Consider the following 22,264-nt stretch of genomic DNA (forward strand, 5'->3'; position numbering starts at 1 on the left):
GGATGAATATATTTGGAAGAAAGATAATGGTCATTTTGTTATAGAGAACCATACTTCAGAGCAGCTGAATTAACAATAGATCTAATACAATTCCAGACAAGATCTTTAGAAAATGTTAAACCTAGCAGATGAAGACTAAAATCTAAAGAAGACTGTAAGACACAAAAGTAGGAGTATCATCAGAGTCCCTGTAACGATTAACGGAAAGAAGTTTAGTTTTTGTAAGAACGACAAGGGGAAGAACTTGGCAATTTAAATTGATTAAAACATTAACTGGAGATATGCAATGGGCTGTGTATTTTTAATTCTTGGTAAGAATGATAACTCTGGATATGTTTCAGTTGTATTAGACTGTACTTCATTGAGGTGGTTTAACACATAACAGACCTTAGAATAACTGAAAGAATATAGTTTTTACATGAAATTATCCACTGATTATGTAATATAATTAACTGATGCTGGAAAATTTCCCAGGGATCACACTTCTCGAAAAGAACTGTCATTAATGCTAATGAGTTTTTTTTTTCTAATTATGGATACATTTTGACTAAAACTCCTTTTGAGCCAACTACATTGTTAGCCTGCACTAAACTATATGTTCTACATAAAAGCATCCCTGGAAAAATTTCTATTGTCATTATTTTAAATTGTCTTATAAGTCATCCTAAAATCTGCTAAGTACATGTTAGAGTATATATTACTGAGAAGATCTAAGACTGAAACAAGTGCAAAGTTGTTACTGTACCTACCACATATCAGACTCACTCCCAATAGGATATCTTCATTAATATACAGTTAAAATTTCAGACTTCCCTCCTTTATCATTCCTGACAAGTATTGTTTCTAATGCCATTTTTTTTTTTTTGTTTAATTTGATTAAAAATCATACCTTGTGTAACTTTGCACTAAACTATATAATATTTGTGCAAATGGTATATCGTATGCTTCTACACTACTCATTGAAATTGAACTTCTTACTCTGCTATGAACTCTCATAGAGCTTGAACTTTCGATTCAGTATTCAAATTTTATATGTACAGGGTGTCCAGAAAGTTTCCCTGATTATATATATGTACAATAAAATAAAAATCAGGCAAAACTTTCTGGACACCCTGTGCATATATTTATATATATATATATATATATATATATATATATATAAATAAACTTGGAGTAAAAGGTTTTCACAAAATTTTCTCAGCAAAAAAAAAACATGTATTACTGTAAAACTTGAGACAAATTTTTGACCAATAGCAAGGTGTTATTTTATATTTTATTGGTAGTAAGTTGTTAAAATCAACGTAACATATTTTGCAACATTTTAAATCTTCACAGTCAATCAATCCTTCTTGTAAGAAGCATTTTAAGGCCAATAATGAAAGATCTGAAAAACAATGTTTTAACAGCACTCTTAGCTGGTGCTAAAGCCTGAGGTAGATCAGATATGTTGAAACTATAGATGCCCATAATATATTTAGCCATGTATTGTTTGATTTTCAGCTGCTAAAAGGAAAAGAATAAAAAACAAACACAGTGTATTCACAAGGACTAAAAGTACTCAGAGACATTAAAATGTTTACATGCTAGACTACAAAAATATAGTTAAAAAATATTCTATTGCTTTCAAGAAGATAAGTATACAAACAAATGAGTTCATTGCATCTTAAAAGTTAAATTTATTCTTTTAAATAATAAATATTTCTTAAAAACTGAAAACATATGTTAAGGTCTGATCAGGTTGGTTGTGTTACAGTAATCCTTCATTTTTGTGTATAAAAACAGGATGAAAGGATTTTGCAAAAGTCTAACATTAAATAATAGAAACAGTTACAGAAGATTTTCATAAAAGGCTAGCTAGGATGCAGCTTTTTTCTTGTTTTCAGCAAATTTTTTTAGTCCTTCTTTCATCACTTCTTTAGTAACTCCAGTGCCCTTGTGTACATGAATTGCTGTTACACCTACAAAATTTAAAAAAAAAATAACACAAACTAAATATATAATCTTTTTCCTTTCCATCTATTAAATATTTAGAGTATTATTTCCTTCCCATCATTGACTCCCACCCAGTACAAGTTACTATTTTCATTATAGTTACATTCATATATGGTTAGTCCAGGTATTCCCTTAATAATCACTATACAGAGATCCTACTTACCTTCCTTGCAATTTATGATCATCCCTCCCTATTTACTTTTTTGAAGAAGCATGATTTTGTTAGTTAACTATGTAGGTTCTAACCACTAAGTATACACATGCTTAGCCATCTTCTTCCAGTTGTCTTCATTCAAACTCCTTGCAGCATTCAAAATTACCTTAAAGTTCTTTAATTTATCTACAAGAATGGGATTCGGTCAGCAAATAGTGAAATTTGCGATTAAAGCCTTCAATAATAATCTCTAGTTTTACCTTTGTCAAATGGTGTCCTACACTAGATCAGTATGTCAATAATATTACTGTGGTGTCTCAGGTGGCGAGCTGGCAGAATCATTACCACACCAGGAAAAATGCTTGGCAGTATTTCTTCCCACTTTACATTCTGAGTTCAAATGCCACCATGGTTGACTTTGCCTTTCATCCTTTCAGGGTCAATAAAATATGTACCAGCTAAGTAATGGGGGTCAATGTAATTGACTTACACCCTCTAACGAGATTGCTGACCTTGTACCCAAATTTGAAACCATACTGTTAGCATCTAGTTTGAATTCAAGAATATCATCTGATATTTCTTGCTTCATTACCTTCATTTTCTTATTTCTTCTCTCCTATACACATATAAAAGAATAACAAAAAAAAAACATACATGCACAGGAGTGGCTGTGTGGTAAGTAGCTTGCTTACCAACCACATGGTTCCGGGTTCAGTCCCACTGCGTGGCACCTTTGGCAAGTGTCTTCTACTATAGCCTCGGGCTGACCAAAGCCTTGTGAGTGGATTTGGTAGGTGGAAACTGAAAGAAGCCCGTCGTATATATGGATATATATATATATATATATATACATATATATATATGTATGTTTGTGTGTCTGTGTTTGTCCCCCCACCATCGCTTGACAACCAATGCTGGTGTGTTTACGTCCTCGTAACTTAGCGGTTCGGCAAAAGGAGACCGATAGAGTAAGTACTAGGCTTACAAAGAATAAGTCCAGGGGTCGATTAGCTCGACTAAAGGCGGTGCTCCAGCATGGCCACAGTCAAATGACTGAAACAAGTTAAAGAGTATGAACTTTTCTCTTATCTGCAAAGATTCTACACACACCACTTAATGAAATGAAGGAACATAGAATAAGTCTTTAGTATGATGAATATAAAACACAGTGGTTTTCTTTTCAGCCCTCAAATGCTTCCTTTATTTGAATTGGCAACTAATTTTCTCTCAAAACTATACTCTATCTTTGAAAAAGGAAGACACATGGATAATGTAGCCCTAGATATATTAAATCCTGAGAAAAAAAAGTGGAACAATAACAGCTGGAATATCTTCTCTCATGGGTTTAAATGGTCAGAGATGACTTTGGGCTAAACAGCAACAAGAGCTAAATTTCAAAATATTCCTACAAATTCCAGAGCAGTTTGCTGAGTCCATAGCTTTCATTTCACTACTATCTAATGATTAAACAGTTCTTGCATCTAGGACACATGTCATGCTCTGGCCTAGTTTACATTGCTTCTGTGGCCACCACCGAAAACTATTGCAATACTAGAAATAGCAATGAAATCTTCCTCAAGTCATACCCTACCATCTTACAAAAAGATGAAACAGTGGATAACATGGTCCTAGATATATTATCAGAAGTTATAGCTGGAATGATGCTGATCAAAGAGCTGCTCAAAATAGACAAAAATGATAATAGGTTGTTTTCAAAATCTACAATAGAAGAGAAAAAATATCTTATGTATATATGTTGGGAATAATATATACATGCCTGAATGTATATGTATAGGTGCAACTGTGGTATATAGGTGCAGGAGTGGCTGTGTGGTAAGAAGTTTGCTTCCCAACCACATGGTTCCAAGGTCGGTCCCACTGTGTGGCACCTTCAGCAAGTGTCTTCTACTATAGCCCTGGGCTGACCAAAACCTTGTGAGTGGATTTGGTAAATGAAAACTGAAAGAAGCCTGTTGTGTACATATATATAAATTTATGTGTGTGTGAGTGTCCTTGTTTGTTTGTCCACCACCAATTGACAACCAGTGTTGGTGTGTTTACATCCCTGTAACTTAATGGTTCAGCAAAAGAGACTGGTAGAAGTACTAGGCTTTAAAAAAGTAAGTCCTGGTGTCAATTTGTTCAACTAAAACCATTCAAGGCAGTACCCCAGCATGGCCACAGTCAAATGCCTGGAACAAGTAAAAGACACCTTTATAAACTTTTGCAAGGAAAAGATTTCAGCTTGCTTGCCTTCTGATTGATAAAAACAAATCAAAACTTTGAAGTCACTATCAGCCTTTTCCTTTGTAAAAGTTCATAAATATGCATTCTGTTGAAAAGTATTGAGTAATCTTTCAGTTTAATGTTAAATTGTTTTTATATATACAGCTTGATACAAAAAAACAAACATAGGTGCAGGGGTGGCTGTGTGGTAAGTAGCTTGCTTACCAACCACATGGTTCTGGGTTCAGTCCCACTGCGTGGCACCTTGAGCAAGTGTCTTCTACTATAGCCTCGGGCCGACCAAAGCCTTGTGAGTGGATTTGGTAGACGGAAACTGAAAGAAGCCCATTGTATATATGTATGTATATATATATATGTGTGTATGTGTGTGTTTGTCCCCCCAACATCGCTTGACAACTGATGCTGGTGTGTTTACGTTCCCGTAACTTAGCGGTTCGGCAAAAGAGACCGATAGAATAAGTACTAGGCTTCCAAAGAATAAGTCCTGGGGTCGATTTGCTCGACTAAAGGCAGTGCTCCAGCATGGCTGCAGTCAAATGACTGAAACAAGTAGAAGAGTAAAAAGAGTATTAATAAGTGTGTGTGTGTACGGATGGCATATGAGAACAGGCATAACTGAGTAGTCAAGAATTTTAGTTCTAATCATGAAATCTCAGACATGATCACACTGCATGGTATCTTAAGCATGAGTCTTTTATGACAGACTCAGTTCAATCTATGTCTTGTGAGTGAGATTAGATAAACAGAAACTATGTAGATGCCCATTCAATGGACTGTTTCTCCAATTGAATGTGCCATCTTTGTCAAACATAGTGCTATGTTGATTCTGTCTGAAAATGTCTGGAATACTCAGTTGCTTGCTCTATAACACTGTGTAACATTTTTTTTTTGTCTTTGGTCAGTAAGTGTTATTTCCTATTTTCTTCTATCTAGAAATAAAAGGAAATATTGCTTTTGTAACCTAGACATCAATATTTTGAAACTGACTTACTTGCCATTACATTTCAGATAGATTCAGTGCTGAGTTACAGAAATATTGTCATAACAAACGTTCTGCTTAATACCACAGATTTGCTTGACCTTAACCACTTGAGCATGTCCTTTAGTGGCTATCATGAGCAGGAGAAGAGGAGGGCATCATAGTGATGTGTTGAGAGGAATTATTTGGCACTTGAATAAATGGAACAAAAGTAAATTTAGAAGGAAATATTAGCCATTTTCCATACTTTCTAGGGGTAGGCAAATAGGAAATAACAGTTGTTACTCAAGGATAAAAAATCGTGTTACACAGTGTAATTCAAAGCAAAAACAATATTCATTCATGGAAGATCCAGTTTTGTTTTTCTCTTCCACATGTTAAGGCACATACACAAAGACATGCATGTAAAAGTGAAATGACAAAACAGTGAATTTATTAAAATATATTCTTACCTATGTTACCAACAGCTGTTACATTCCTCCCTTCATCATCAAAGAATAACATATCTTCATATGGGATGTTGCTGTGTTTCTGAAACCTTGATAGCAAAATAGAAGACTTTTCTGTAAGGCTGTCTGTTTTCACCCCCTTTTGATTCTATTAGCTTTATTTTATTAGAAGATAATATAAATAAAATGGTATAAATCTAAATGGTTGGACTCATCACAAACTGAAATTGCTGCTGGCAACTGGAATTTCTTCTTGAATTAGTATGTTATGTGAACTTAATGTACTGAAATAAAGTTTGCATTTTTCTCATAGCATGGTTTATAGTGAGTGTGTGTATGAATGTGTTTGAGTAAAGGTTTACATACATACACTGACTGCAGTTATTGCAGAGGTTACCCACAGGACAGCCCTGGTCAGATCCATTCCAGCTGAAATCATCCTGTTTCTCTTAATCATGCTCAATGCATCCAGGACCACACTACCTCATGTTTCCTTTTATAACAAATTAGAGCATAATGTGAGAGATGCAAGCTATTTCTAGTAAGCAGTAAGCTGAGTGACCACATAAAAGTTCCCTTGTTGGATTGCGATGTGGCTGCACATGTGCACAAGCATGGCTATGCAAACACACACAAGCCATATAAGCAAGGTTGTATACATTTCTGAGTAATGATCTTAAACCATACACTGACATTTATCATTTAAAGGTTATTCTCAGAAAGTAGGTTAGTTGCCCTTAGACCATTCATAATGACTCAGACTGGAGATCAGAGATAAATTGTGCAACAGTGATATGATTGAACATCAGTATAAAAGTCTGCAGGTTGTTTAAAGTAAAACATGGGCTAATTCTGAGAGAGAAATATTAAAATACAAATATGAGCCAAGTGTGTGAGATACCACACTAGAAGTAATGGCAGACGTTGTGAACTGATAGATACATTTGTAAGTGATATGGAGTTAACAAGTTCAAGCAAACAAAGACTGTGTGTAGAATGGTTTGTGTTACGACAGTGTACATCACACTAGCAACCTCAGTGTTAGAGTGATCTACACTGGTCTTCATACCGCTATAAGTCTACAAAAAGTTGTACAGCATTGGACCATTAGGACTTTTCTATCAGATAATTGGATTTTTTGTAGGAGGAGGGAGTAACAGGTAAGGAAGATGACCAGTTCTATCAAACCTTTGTGAGAATTATCTCAAAGGAATATCCAACTGAGATATTGTATTGATCCCTCTTATTTGCCCCAACACAGTATAATTTTGCCCTGTTTTTTTATCAGCCAGTACTCCCTCTCCTCTGGGCTACCTCTATTGCCATCCATCACTTACTCTTTATCTCTTCACCCACAATTATCTTTATCCACCTCTGATATTACCAATCACATCTCTCAATTCTACCCTGAAATATTCATGCCTTTCTTCCATCATATACTCTTTCTCCTTCCACTCTCCTAACCATTCTAGTTTCTCTCCCTGTTTAAAAGAGCAAATGTTCACACTCTATGTTATTCACTCTAATTCCAGCCTTCTAAATTACCCTTTTTGTTGTCATTGCTCCTTCTCCTATTCCCTCAAATTACACACCATAGAATACTGAGCACTCTCTAACACTGTACTGGTGCAAGGATGGAACCTGCCATGATCCCTCTATAGGTGAATAATGAACACGACTACATTTCTAATGATGATGTCACAAAAAAAATGTAAAGTTGTTGACAAATGAGCAAAGAAACTGTAGAAACCAAGCCAAATGACATATGTGAGCACCAGCCTTTAGGATAGGAGTAGATCACATTTAAAAAATGATACAGAACATGAAGAACCATCCAACCCCTCCCAGCACAAAAAGCATACATAATGATGAAAATAAAGGTATTTTAAAGGCCATGATTGTAAATATCATTGTGTGTGTGTGTGTGTGTGTATTATATATATAGAGAGAGGCAATTATGCAGAAAAATAAATGAGATACATTAGATATATCAAATATAATAGTCTGAGTATGAAATAGAAAATATGTATATATGTATACATGCAAAACGAGAGAAAGCAAAAGCCAGAGACTTTCAGATGATGAATTTATATTAAAAGGTTCAACTTACAAAGTGAAAATTAACAGGGTGGAAGAATATATATATATATATATATATATACTGCAAATGTATATAATATTTCAGTTTAGACTTCACAAAGCCAATCAACTAGCTGGCTAGGTTTCATTCTGTTGGGTCTGACAAAGGTTTATCATTAACATAATAATGTTTGAACGAAATGTTCTATTAAACATAGATAAAATGAGAGCCAGTTTGAAACAATGAATGCAGAATGAAGACAATGAATAAGAAGAAACTTGTGAAAGCTGACAGGGCTTCTATGACAGTAAATTTCACACAATGATAGAAACTTGTTTATACTCAGAGGCAAAAAAAAAATGTATATAGATCCAGAAGAGAGACCCAGTACTTCAGAATAATACAAAAGTGAAACAACATGGTAAAAAAAACCGAGAAGAAATGAAACAAATAAAAGTAAAAGAGCTGCAGAAAGTAGGGCCTAGATATTTCTTTAGAGAAATGTCACCTTACCAAAATAAAAGAAAAGCAGAGTTTAATGTTCCTCACAGTACTTAGAACTGTGAGATAGTGCATCAGAACAAATCAACGTATTTTAAAAAGAAATGTGTCTTAAATATCAGCATACTTGTTATCAATGGTTATTAACTAATGGATATGACAAATATGTGAAATTAGAAAATATTAGGTATGAAAAGAAGGATACTTCATAGTATATGGATCCAATACATGTCAACAAGAATAAAAGATATTAGAAAATGAATGGTGTCAATTAATGTTGGAAGTGGTGGTAGGTTTTGATACAGACATGAGAATCTCTGAAATTGATCAGATCATGAATTCAATATGTAGAAGGATTCAGAAACAGTACTAGCAATTTATGATAATCTCAGAATGCTTTATTTTAATATTACAGTCTTACATGTGAGGGGATATAGCTGATTATCTTAAGATCTTTCTATACTAATCACCAAAGAATGAAAAGCAAAATTAATTTTAGCAGAATGTGAATGTTGAATGTAGAGGGTACTATTTTTATTCTCCAACTTAGTCTCTGAAACTTGTTTGTATTTTCTCATAACTTTGTTTTCAAATTCAACCATCTAAATTTTCTCTATTGGAAAACAAAACAAAACATTATACTCGACTTTATACAAATAACTATCATTTTGAAAAGGTATGGAGGTATGATACATGTTACTAATAATGTATTACAGGAGAAATATTAAATGTAATACATACTGGGAAAAATGAATTGTTTTTTCTCCTGGATAAATCTCAGAAAATTCAAAATATTTACTCCAGTTAAATAAATCCATCAACTGCTTTGCACTTTTAATTGCACATGTTCTAGAGAAATCAAAAGAAGAATTCAACAGAAAATTCAGATATTTCTAATGAAAAAATTACATTCAGAAGTAATTTTTATAAATAAAAATAGCATATTTGACTGCATGATTAATCCAGAAATATAACGAACTGAAATACCTGGAAGCAACACCAAGCTTATAACCTTCATTTTGAAGGGACTGCAACACCTCTGGAACTTCAGGGTAATGTTTCACGTGGTCTCCAAGGGAATCATATACTTTATCCTTCCTAATAAAAAGGAAATTCAAATAATTATCATATACAGGCTTGACAAAGAATGGAAAGAAAATTTATCTCACCCTTCAATACATTTATGCAAAATTTAGCTACTTGTCAGCAGTAACTCAGTTGATCCAGAATTAAAGAGAAAATCTGACAGCAATAACTGAATTACATTGCCCTGTGTTACTTAACAAAAAGTAAAAACTATTACTTTTCCTCCATCAACTGCATTTGTAACAATAGATTTTGTTTTACATTTAGTCTAAGGCAGTGTTCCATAACCGGTTTACCATGGCACACTGGTGTGCCACAAGATGATGCTAGGTGTGCCGTAGTGTAACCTGAATATAATTTTTTTCCCTATACTTTTAGTTCAGGTGTGCCACTGAATTTTGAAAAGAATATAAGTGTACCGCAAGTGACAAAAGGTTGCAGAGCATTGGTCTAAGGGAAGGACAGTGCTCATAATCTTCACTAGTCTGCAATACTAGTGATGCCAATATTTTTTATCTTTTATCTCTTACTTGTTTCAATCATTTGACTGTGGCCATGCTGGAGCACTGCCTTGAAGGGTTCTTAGTCAGGCAAATTGACCCCAGGACGTTTTTTAAACCTAGTACTTATTCTATTGGTCTCTTTTACCCAACTGCTAATTTACAGGGACATAAACACACCAAACTGGTTGTCAAGCAGTGGTGTGGGACAAACACAAAGGCACACACACATACATATATATATATATGATGGGTTTCTTTCAGTTTCCATCTACCAAATCAACTTACAAGGTTTTGGTCTGCTCAAGGCTATAGTAGAAGACACTTTCTCAAAGTGCCACATAGTGGGACTGAACCTGAAACTATGTGATTGGGAAGCAAACTTTTTACCACACGTCACACTGTGGTTTATATATTGTTTGAACTTCTATAACAGAAGATTTATAAGAAAAAATGTAGTGAGGGAGGCAGTTTCTGAATATGAATTATTACAAAGAAAAGTGTTTAGGGTTTGTTGTAATGAAATACAATAGAGAAGATGAGAGGCAGGTGCAACAGACAGGCTAGCATGTACCATACAAGAGGAGTAGAAAATATAGTAAGACAAAAGAGAAAATAAGGAGGAATGCTGAAAGAAGTAGAAAATCTGAATATTTAACCCTTTAACATTTAAACAGGTTATATCCAACCCAAATATTCTATTTCATGTTCAAAGCAGCCAGATCTAGCCTCTCACACCTATCCTACAATGTAATTTTTGAAACAAGCAATTACATCATTGAAAACTTGAAGCAACAAAATGCATTAATTCCAAGCAATATGAATGAATAAAAATTACATTTGATAGAGTAATCTGAATGCTAAAGGGTTAAACAAAACTGAGGACTGTAGACAATAATACAGTTGCTTTTGTTTAATCCCATTTAGATCTGATTGAGAAGGCTTATGGCTCGAAATATTCCAGCTATGACCATTCCTATCTTAGTAGAAGTATGTTTAACTATATCATTCAATGTGTTCTTTTCTTTCTTAAAACAGAAAAGTGTGATTTGAGGGAGATTTGACTACTATTTCTATCAGTTCCATGCAGAGGCTTCCTTGTTAACTTGACAAAATACAGTAGAGAAATATACATTAGCAACAGAGGTATTATCAATACTGAGAGATCTGAGAGATAATAATTATCCCAACTTAAACATGGATGTTCTGCTAGAACAAACTATACTGTGGTAGATACAATGAGAGAAACTCATATTGATTTTTAGTGCAAAATGTACTCTTGTTTACATCACTAACAGAGATATAGATCCCTGCCACCTCCAGTGCTAAGACCACCAGATCATGTGATTTTGTCCTTCCTTTGTTTTATCAATGATGGACACTCAACTGCTAGAGGTAGCAGCAACTTATCTCCCCACCAGCAATATATAGAAAAACAGTACAAGAACAGGTGCTGGTGTTGAAATTAGCCAGTGTGTTTGTTAAAAAATATATATAAGTGACAGAGAAGAAATATTTATCTCCACTTAAACATGGATGTTCTGTTAGAACAATCTATACTGCAGTAGATACCATCAGAGAAACTCTCATATTGGCTGCTGTTGCAAAATGCACTCTTGCTTATATCACTAGTGAGGAGATAAATCTCTGCCACCTCCAGCGCCAAGACCACCAGATCACATGATTTCAATCTTCTTTGGTCTTATCAATGATGGATGCTTGACTGCTAGAGGTAGCAGCGAGTCATCTGCCCACCAGCGTTATATAGAAAAGCAATGTCAGAACAGGTGCTGGTGTTGCAATTAGCCAGTGAGCTTGTTAAAATATATATATTAGTGACATAGGTAGTATTAATACTAAAAAGATATATCTATACCCACTTAAACATGGATGTTCTGTTAGAACAATCTATACTGCAGTAGATACCAAGAGAGAAACTCTCATATTGATTTTTAGTGCAAAATGCCCTCTTGTATTTATATAACTAGTGGGTAAACAAATTCCTGCCACCTCCAACACTGAGACCACCAGATCATGTGATTTTTTACCTTTCTTGGTTTTTATTAATGATGGATGCTTGACCACTAGAGGTAGCAGTGACTCAGATAAACACAAGTGCATTTTGCATCAAAAGCCAATATGAGAGTTTCTCTCACAATATTTACTGCAGTAGAGAAAGTTAGTGCAGGAATGAGAAGGAATAAGTTGTGATAGTTAAACAATATCAGGCTGCTGTTGTTTAACCCAGGTTAGTCTTCATCAAACAAGCCATTAATCAAAAATATCTCAGCTTTGACCATCACATTTTTTTTTTTCAAAGATAGTCTGTGTAGCATTGCATTATCCAATCTATCTTTTCTTCTTCTTTTTAAAGATAGTAAGATATGGTTGGGAGGGAGATTTAGCTGCTACTACTAGCTGATTGAGCAACCACATAGGGGTTTCCTTGTTAGTTGAACAATGATATAGTTGCAGAAATGGGGAAGAGTCGATACTATGGCTGCAAGATTTTAACAATATTCCAATTATGAAAGATACATAAAAGCATTATTGTAAAACAACATAAAAAATCATGAAAAGGGGTTGGTGAATAATGTAGTTAAGAGAAGTTGGAACATAAATCTTTTTTTTTTTTTTTTTGTAGAAACCAAATAATAGTGCAGTTATGGAAAACAACATTTAAGAGACCACTGGTGACACAGTCATTTCTTATTTTGTACAATTAATATTTCCTCAAAAAATCAGTAGGTTCAAGATGATTTGTAATCAGTTTGAAGAAATTACAAAATAATGGAAATTTTTAAAATATAAATGTAAACAGGGAATGTGAAGTCATTTACAGGTAAAATACATCTGTTAAGGCAAGTAAAATAATTAAGAATAAGAGTTAATTTTCTTCTGAAAAGAAAAGCAATGGTAATCCATCTCATAAGATTCTTTTATCTTTTGAATCTAAAAATGAAAAGTATCAATCTAAAATTAAATGACTAAATATTTACAAAGAGTTGTTGCTTTTAAGGTTATAATTTTACAACATTATTTATATTGATTCAATCACTGACTACCTTTGAATGTCTTATATCTGAATTTTTAAATGCTCTTAATCTGGAAATCTAGTCTGGAACTACACACATAATGAGGAAGGGCTAAGACAACTAATGAAGTTATTAGTATTGTAAATAAATGATCCCAAAATGAGGTTAATAAATTACTAAATTATGATCTTAATCTAAAATTGTTAGCAAACAGTGGAATCTAAGTACTTCTAGCAACTGAAAAAATGAAAAATAGCTAATAATTCAAGTGAATATACAACATAACATTGCTAAAAAGTGAACAGAATCTAAAATTGGTAACTAAATACACAGAAAGTCAAACAATAGACTTATCCAAATTCAATATTTATACAAGCCATATCTTACCTTAATTCAAAAGGTGGCGAAACATGTGTGTCAACCCAGAAAGGCCACAAAGTATAATCTATTAAAAATATAAATCAATACATAATGATAATGATGGTGAAAATAACACCAAGTTTTTGATTAAGTTTAGCTTTTTGACATTCAGAGTAATGGTTATTTATTCACATTGTTCTGAATTAATCATGTATTATCTTGTAGCTTTGAGATTTTGATGAGTTAATTGTTAATTTTTAGAATGATATTGTTGGGTTGGTGTGCAAGGCCAGATCTGGCTTATTTAAGCATAAAAGAAGTAGAATGCTAAAGGGTTAATATTTTTTAGAGGAAACTTAAAGATCTTGAAGAATCAAGATCGTTTCCAAATCATTTCAATAGAAAATTGGAATAATTTCACTTGAATTGAAATCAAGTTCAGTAAGAATTTACTATCCAATCAAAGCACTTTCTGCATTATGAGGTAAGTTGTTTAATAATAGGCATAAACACTTTATACTAACACCATAATACTTAACTTGAATAAGAGCATTACCAGACTTATGACACTGAGCCATTAGAATTTCTTTTTAATAAAAATAATCATGTCTTTTCTCTTATGGTCATTTCTCAATATATCTATTTTTTCTCAGAAATAAGAATTAGGTTGAATATATTGGCTAGTTTAACACAGTCACCTGACCCTTGAGAATCTTTAACAGAATTTATTCCATTGCAAACATACTACAGTTTGAAAAGATAGTCAATTGATGTTCAGCCTTCAACTATCTTTTCTTGTGCAGTGACTCAGAAGGTGGAATCAATTTCCCAGCAGAGGCTCTTTGCCAGACAAAACTGTGGTCCAAAAACATGGATAATGTCATGAGTGGCGGAGACACATAGCTTCATGTCCTCCTCTCTCTAAATTCATGATATCCCAGTGTACACAGGATTTTGAGAGGCCAAACACAGCTACAATTTGCAGCATGACTGCTCCTAGAAAGTGTAGTGATTAGCAGTAACTCATGAAATAGTGTTTCCATTTCCCTCCTCTACCCAAACCATAAAGATGTTTATTAACATGAACAAGAGTCAGTCAGTTGGACAATTATCTCCCCTTTACACTAATCTCTGTGAAACTTTGACTCATTTCATAAACAGAAATCTCAGAAACAACCTGTAACAGATACATATTAATCTACCCTCTGTCAACAGCACCAAAATGCAAATACTACATACATCTAGTAAAGAGTATTGCACTGTGTATAAGCAATAAACAACTAAGGTTCTCAAAAGAAAAGCCTCTCAATTTCTGATGATTTCTCATGGCAATCACGTACCTACACAATTTTGCTGAATCTGCATCACTAAGATTAAGCTTCTTCAGAGATAGAAACTATGTCTACTCTGAAAAGTTGTGGACCTTATATGAAACTAACCACAATATGACAGCTTCACCTGCTAGAAATAACAGCCAAATCGCCTTCATATCACAATTTACTGTCTTACAAGAGGGAAGGATGCATTGATATTGTAATCCTCAATTAACTATGCCTAAAAAAATGGGATGGTCATGGCTGGAATAGCTTTGATCATAGGTCTGCTCGACGTGTAGTGCTCACATATTAGCCATAGTACTTCAGTACTACACAAACATTCTAGACTGCATTCAAAGAAGGTCATTTGACTGATTAACAGAAACTCAGCACATTGCATGCACTAGACCACACATACTGTTTCTTCTCCAAGTCTCTTTTACCATAATGAGAAATGTATATTTTCATCTAAACTTGTAAGATCCATACTACCCTCCACATTCATTTAATGTACTCAGCTATCTTACTGTGCTTAGATCTAACCCAGTGGTTCTCAACTGGGGTCCATATCTCTGCATGCAAAATAGTAAATTGGGTACCCATAGAAGGGTTTCAAATTAAGGGTCTAGAAAAAAAAAATTTGCTTTAGAAGTATTTACTGTAAGAAACAGCTAGATTATTTTTTCTCTAATGTCTTACATAGCTCAAACTACACAAGTTCATGTGTGATGAACACAATAGAAATTTTGAAAGAAGTATCTATAAAACTAGTTTTTAAATATCGAATGACTATGGGGGTCCACCAGAATAAAACAATCAAAAGGGGTTCACAAATAAAATATGGTTGATAACACTGATCTAACCCAATAATCTCCTCTAAAGATATAATTCATAGGAATCCTAGGACAAGCCAATTTTTCCTGTAGATATTGGTTTCAAATTTTGATACAAGGCCAGCATGTTCGGGAAGGGGGCTAGTTGATTACATCGACCCCAGTGTTCAACTGGTATTTATTTTATCAACCCTAAAATGATGTACGTTAATGTCGACCATGGCGGAATTTGAACTCAGAATCTGAAGATGGACGAAGTGCCACTGAGCATTTTGCACAGTGAGTTAACAATTCTGCTAGCATATCGCCTTTAATTTTTCTATAATGGTTTCAAGTCCTGGCACAAGACCAGCATGTTTGAGGAAGGTAATAAGTCGATTATATTGACCCCAGTACTCAACTGGTATTTATTTTATCGACTCCAGTGCTCAACTGGTTCTTATTTTATCGACCCCGAAAGGATGAAAGGTGGAGTTGATCTCGGCAGAATTTGAACTCAGAATCTGAAGACGGGCGAAATGTTGCTAATAAATACCCTGGTTTTTAGCACAGAAAGAAAGGATGATAAAAATGAACAAAATACTTCTATACACGATGGAGATTATAATAAAACAAATGAAATTTCATAAACTAAGTTACTATTTCAATTAATAGCATTCTAGTTCATGTCTACTTTCTTTCTTTCTTGCCTTTAACCCTCCAACGCGGAGTATAGGCCACTTATAATTGAATTCCATGTCGCATAATTTTTCGCTTCTGTACTTATACTCTGCCATGAATGCCCCCCTTTCTCTAGTTCCTTTTGTGGTGATCTACACCACGAGTTCTTAGGCCTACCTCTCTTTCTATATCCATCCGGATTCCACTGCAAAGCACTTTTCGTTACATTTGGTGTGTCCTTTCTAATTGTGCTACCAATTCACTTCCACTTTTTCTTAAATATTTCCTCCCTAATCGAAACTTGATTCGTTCTTTGCCATAGCTCCATATTGCTTATGTTTTCGGGCCAACTGATTTTAAGTATACTATGCAAGCACCTGTTGATGAATGATTATATTTGCTTATTTGACTTAATTGTTGTTCGCCATGTCTCAGCCCCATACAATAACACCGCTTTTACGTTAGTGTTAAAAATTCTTATTTTGTTCTTTATTGAAATTAGACATGAACCATGTTTTCCCATAATGGTACATGTCTACATAGAAGGATAATTAAAATACATATAGCTTCTATTTAAATATTTTCGTCTATTAAAAAAGTATTTTGCTGTCATTAAGCGTACAAAAAAACGAAACTACACTGGTTATTTATACCTACAAGACGTTTTATTTCTCTTTAGAACAATATATTTTTACCCCTTGTTACAGACGATAAAAATGTAACATCAAGGTCTCTGTCAAAGATCCTACTTAACATGCACTGGAAAAATAATATGAAAATCTTAAAACAATATATTGCTATATAAATTCGAATTGGTTGTATACAACCGCATTTAACTTTCACTTTTGTTTACAGAACACAGAATTTTAAACAAACGTCAAGGAAAATTTCTGGCTAGTGACTGAGCACCAACCACACCCTATATCATAGTACTTTTATGTTACAAAACAAAAAAATACAGGAACAATTACAGAACAGTTAAGGAGACCGAGACTCCACTGTCAATATCACTTCTAATCTTCAGTAATAACAGAAAATCTACGAAATAACTAAACATTTATAGAATTTTCATAGAAAAGAACAGTAATTCTATTAGAGCATGTTTTACAAACGAACATTATGAATTTAGGAGAATCTGAGATCGCCGGGTAAGAGAGGTTAATTACAAAGCAGTTATATAACAGGACTATAAGCGCGCGCGCACACACACACACACATATTCAGGGAAGTGTCAAGTTCAAAAAGCCATGTTCATCCAATTAGAATAAAGTATTGAAAGGTAAGCGGGCGAATGAATAAAATATTTAATCCACAATTGTTATACCGACAAAATATATTTTTATTTGTCGGGCTAATGATGAATGGATTTTACATATATATATAGCCACTTTGTAATATATAAATAATAATAATACCATACTCTACCTAAGTCAAATACAATAAGCTTTGGTTTGTCTACATAGGACACCGCCATACCGGACACAAGTCGATAACTAGAGAACGAGAGTGATCTCCCTTACGTTATATCGCCAACATCTTAACCACAAACTCATATTGATCAAAATTATTGCAAAACCTTGTGGTTCTGTTTTTTTTTTAAATAAGCGGACACATTATGTTTTCTTCCTTTTTACTACACAATGTATGAAATATGAATTTTATATTTATAAAAAAAAGCAATGAAAACTATTTTAACATTTTTAACGAAATATATTTTCATAAGAAGTTTTCAATTATTTATTTAATCTAATATTGTTGCTATGCTCCGTTACTATGTTCTATTACTGCGCATAATTTCTTTGTGTAATACATCTTAAAATATCTTCTGCGTTTAGTATGTGGAAATATATACGGGGTGGCCAAAATAGGTAACTGGGGCAAATTGAGTAATTTCTGATTTTTTTTGTTTGTTATTTTCTTCCTACCTGTTTCATTGCATTGCAAGTATTGCATCATCGTTTTCTACCGTTGCATCATCTTTGGGATTAAAAATTGGTCAGTATATGTTATGTTTCCCTCGGGTGACTCGCAGAGATAACACAACGAGTTATACAGTTTAATTATTACATTTATTGTTCAATTACATACAAAGAACGCACTCACCCAATGTTCGTTATGAATAAACAAAAGTCATGTCCGCCATATATATATATCAATGACATTTTACTACGACAGTCCCACAAGACAACAACAATGAAACAATGAACTCAGACGAACCACATGATACACGGAACGTCAGACGAATTACATATCTAACAGTCCATATAACACCTCCCCACTGAAATTGATGCTACACAAGAAGTATCAACAGCAAAGTCTCTCTTGGGTTTTACGGGTTCTCTTGGACCGTCTTGGGTTGTCTGGTCCATACTCTGGAACGGGTAACATGGTCTTGGGTCTGGTTTGTCTTTGTGTTAGTGGCACAGTTTCCGAGATCTCCATCGGGTGATCTGTTGCAAATTCAAATACAGTGTTTTCTGCATCACCAGGTTCATTGTCTTCCTCAGTTGTGTACCGCGGTCGCAGCTGTTCCCAGTGTCGTCTCCACATCGGGCCATGAGGTATGACCTTCACGTTAAAGCAGCGAGTACCCAATGACTTCTTAATGATTGCTGGTGCCCATCGGGGATCTTTGTCTCGGCGAGGTCCATAGTATAGTGCATACACAGGATCTCCGGCCTTGTACTGCCTGGTAACTTTAGCGACATCAGCCGAGCTTGGAGTCACCTGAGACTTATGTGCTTCCTTAGACTGTTTGCCTTGAGCAATGTGTGTTGGCGATGGCAGCAGAGAATCAATCCTTGTTTGTATCTGCCGGTTATTCAAAAGTTCACTTGGAGAGAATCCACAGGATGTTGGTGTTCTCCGGTACTGCATCAAGAATTCTTGAAGTGCTCGTGTTGGCGGAAGAGAAGACTTCCTCAGAGCTTGTTTGAAGGTCTGCACCAAACGTTCCGCTGCTCCGTTGGTAGCTGGGTGGTAAGGTGCCCCTGTCAGGTGTGTGATCCCGCGTTCTTTGCACCAGCTCTGGAACTCCTCAGACGTAAAAGTTGGTGCATTATCGGTGACCAGTGTGTGAGGAAATCCGAAGTGCGCAAAGTCTTCCTCAAGCAGATTTAAAGTGGCTTTGGAGGACGTGGAGGAAGTAGGATGAATGCATGGGTACTTGGAATAAGCATCTGTGATCACCAGCCAATCTCTACCCATAAAATTTATTGCATGGTCCAGATGTAAGCGGCTCCACGGCTTTTCTGGTAACATCCATGGGTGAACTGGAGGCTTAGATGGCTGCCTTTGATGTTCGTTACATGAATCACATCGTCGACTGGCTATCTCTATAGCAGCATCGATACCAGGCCAATAAACAGCAGTTCTTGCTAGTTGTTTCATGCGTTCCATGCCAAAATGTCCAAGATGCAGAAGATTGAGGATCTTTGGCTGCAAGCTATGTGGAATCACAACTCTAGATCCATGTATAAGGCATCCATGACAGATACTAAGTGAGTTTGATAACTTACGGAACTTGTTGACTTCGTCATTGATCTCCATGTTCTTTGGTGGCCAGCCTTCACGGACGTAGCGCATCACTGTAGATATCACTGGATCTTTCCCTGACTCTTGACGGAGGACGTTAGCATCCACAGGTTGGACTTGAATACTAAGAGCTTTGATGGCACACACCATGTCTATGTCTTCACCATTTTCCTTTCTGTCAAAGTCGTTGTCATCACCGAATGGCAAGCGACTGAGGGCATCAGCATTGCCATGATCTGCTGATTTCCGATATTCAATGGTGTAGTCAAACTGGTTCAGCCACAGGGCCCATCGTGCTAGTCTGTTAGCAGCGAGAAGTGGCGTCCCTTTCCTCGGACTGAATAGTGATGTCAGTGGCTTGTGGTCAGTCACGAGTACGAATTTACGACCGTACAAATATTGGTAAAACTTCTGCAAGCCAAATATGATAGCTAGGGCTTCCTTTTGAATTTGACTGTAGTTACGCTGTGCAGAAGTGAGAGTCTTGGATATATTGGATATTGGGCGCTCGCTTCCATCAGGATAGCGGTGAAACAGGACTGCTCCAATACCAACGTTTGATGCGTCACAAGCCAGTCCCAAAGTTTTGTTTGGATCGAAGTGTATCAGAACTTGACTTGATGAAAGTACATTTTTCAAGTGATCAAAAGCTGACTGTTCCTCATCTCCCCACTTCCAAATAGTTGACTTTTTGTAAGGCAATAGAGTGGCTCTGCTATACTGGCTAGGTTTGGGATAAACTTTCCATAAAACTGAACTGAACCTAGGAAAGATTTCAAGCTTGATTCGTTCGTTGGAGATGGCATCTTTAAGACTGCTTCGACTTTGGATCCCTTAGTGATCCCTTCAGCCGACAAAATGTGTCCAAGGTATTGTACACTGGGTAGTGCAAACTGGCACTTTTCACGGCGACATCTGAGTCCATTGTCGCTTAGACGTGTGAGCAGACACTTTAGGTTGTTTAAGTGACTGTTTGCATCTTTCCCACTGACGAGCATGTCATCCTGGAAGACGGCCACTCCAGGTAGATCATGGGTCAGGTTTTCCATGATCTCCTGAAAGTAACCAGGTGCTGACTTGATTCCGAAAGGGAGTCGTTGTTGCAGGAGTACTCCACGGTGAGTGCTGAGTGCGAGTCTGCGTTGACTTTCTGGAGCCAGTTTGATCTGATTATAGGCATCAGCAAGGTCTATCTTTGTATATCCGAATCCACCTCCGAGTTTCTGCATCAGTTCAGCAGGGAGTGGCATTGGATGACGGTGATCAGCAAGTTGGTCATTAATTCCCACAGAGTAGTCACCACAAATCCGTAGTTTGGGCTTCAGGTTGCTTGAAGCGTGTGCTTTACGAATCGGTACCACTGGCGTTCCGTATTCATTGAATTGAACAGGCTTCCAGATTCCCTTGGCGATGCCTTCTTCGTAACCTTTGGCCAGGTCATCACGAAGAGCAAATGGGACCGGACGTGCCTTGTGAAAGACTGGTGTTGCGTCCGATTTGAACTTCACTTCCAGTTCAAAGTTCTTGAGACATCCCAATTCTTGCTTGAAAGGATCTGGAAATTCATCACACATGTTGTGACAATCTTGCTGCAGGGAAACATAGGGCTCGCTTGAGGTCTTTGGATACATCCCTTCTGCACCTTCCCTCTTAGCTTGGCTGTCTATGCTTTTCAAACCTAGAGCAGTGTCTACGGAAATTCCCAGAGTCTGGATAGCATTCCGACCCAGCAAATTAAGATCAGAGATCTTGGTGACTATGTAAGGTATAAGATCCTGCTTACCAGTTGTTGGATCCTTGGTTTGGCCCATGAAAGTTCCTAGAACAGGCAGGTTGTGCTTGCTGGCAGATTCATAGCGATGCTTGACATCTTGCAGCTTTGGTCTTCCAAGTTGTTTCCAGACTGACAAGGAAACAAAATTGCCTGTAGTAGCAGTGTCCAATTCCATTGTGAACAGTCTGTTCTGGATTGTTACTGGCACAATTAAACTATGAGTGTCTCGGGAAACTTCACCTAGGATCGCCTTGACTAGCTCAGCTTTTGTGATTCTTTTCACGGGAGTTTGTGAATGACCATTGCGTTGCTGATGTTGTTTTTTCCTACACACCGCTTGCAAATGACCCTTTTTGTCACAAAAATGACATTTGGTTTCCCTGAAAGGACAGTCTGTTGCTTTGTGGGCCTTTCCACATCGGTAGCATTTCTCCTGGTTTGTGGAATAAGACTGCTGATGTTTCTTTTGAGGACTCTTATTCCTGTTCTGCTGGACCTTGTACACCTGCTTGGTTTTGGAACCGTATACAGTTTCTTTTGCAACCTTTGCTGCGTCTTCAGTCTCAATGGCAACCTGGACAGCACGGGCAAAATCTAGTTCTGAGTCTTTTATCTTAAAAAGCGCCTTCAGAACCGCTTCATTGTTAACCGAACATATGAATCTCTGTCTCAGAGCTTCATCCTGTGGGTTGGTGATCGCTGGAAAATCACAGGTAGCTGCATCCTGGCGTATACGTGCTGCCAGCTCCTGGAGAGTTTCGCCT

At 36.0% G+C, this 22,264-nt stretch overlaps 1 protein-coding gene across 4 annotated transcripts; it reads right to left on the reverse strand.

Moving 5' to 3' along the window:
• Positions 1–1,255: 1,255 nt before the first annotated feature.
• LOC106868665 (magnesium-dependent phosphatase 1) lies at positions 1,256–18,330 on the reverse strand. Of its 4 annotated transcripts, XR_001409321.3 has the most exons (7): positions 17,618–17,769; positions 13,411–13,468; positions 9,390–9,500; positions 9,144–9,251; positions 5,825–5,910; positions 5,385–5,563; positions 1,256–1,958 (listed from the first exon to the last, which is right to left on the reverse strand). XR_001409321.3 is itself a non-coding variant. In XM_014914051.3 (6 exons), the coding sequence occupies exons 1-6, from the start codon at positions 18,146–18,148 to the stop codon at positions 1,855–1,857; spliced, it is 498 nt and encodes a 165-aa protein (XP_014769537.1). In that variant the 5' UTR covers positions 18,149–18,330; the 3' UTR covers positions 1,256–1,854. The 4 variants fall into 4 exon arrangements, 3 of the variants coding, with proteins under 3 accessions (XP_014769537.1, XP_014769550.1, XP_014769530.1); XM_014914051.3 differs by lacking the exons at positions 5,385–5,563; positions 17,618–17,769 and adding an exon at positions 18,118–18,330; XM_014914064.3 differs by lacking the exon at positions 5,385–5,563 and having other exon boundaries at positions 1,256–1,503.
• Between the last annotated feature and the right edge of the window lie 3,934 nt (positions 18,331–22,264).

The sequence above is a fragment of the Octopus bimaculoides genome, chromosome 3, assembly GCF_046866305.1.
Source record: "Octopus bimaculoides isolate indiv1 chromosome 3, ASM4686630v1, whole genome shotgun sequence".
Taxonomy (NCBI): Eukaryota; Metazoa; Mollusca; class Cephalopoda; order Octopoda; family Octopodidae; genus Octopus; species Octopus bimaculoides.

Excerpts from the sequence above, each read along its gene's own strand:
- LOC106868665 (XM_014914044.3), bottom strand. The coding sequence starts at position 17,666 with ATGGCGGTGTCCTATGTAGACAAACCAAAGCTTATTGTATTTGACTTA. Across the intron at positions 5,911-9,143 it reads AAAACAATTCATTTTTCCCA|GTTTCAGAAACACAGCAACA; the intron begins GTATGTATTACA and ends TTTGCTATCAAG. Across the intron at positions 1,959-5,824 it reads AACAGCTGTTGGTAACATAG|GTGTAACAGCAATTCATGTA; the intron begins GTAAGAATATAT and ends TAAATTTTGTAG.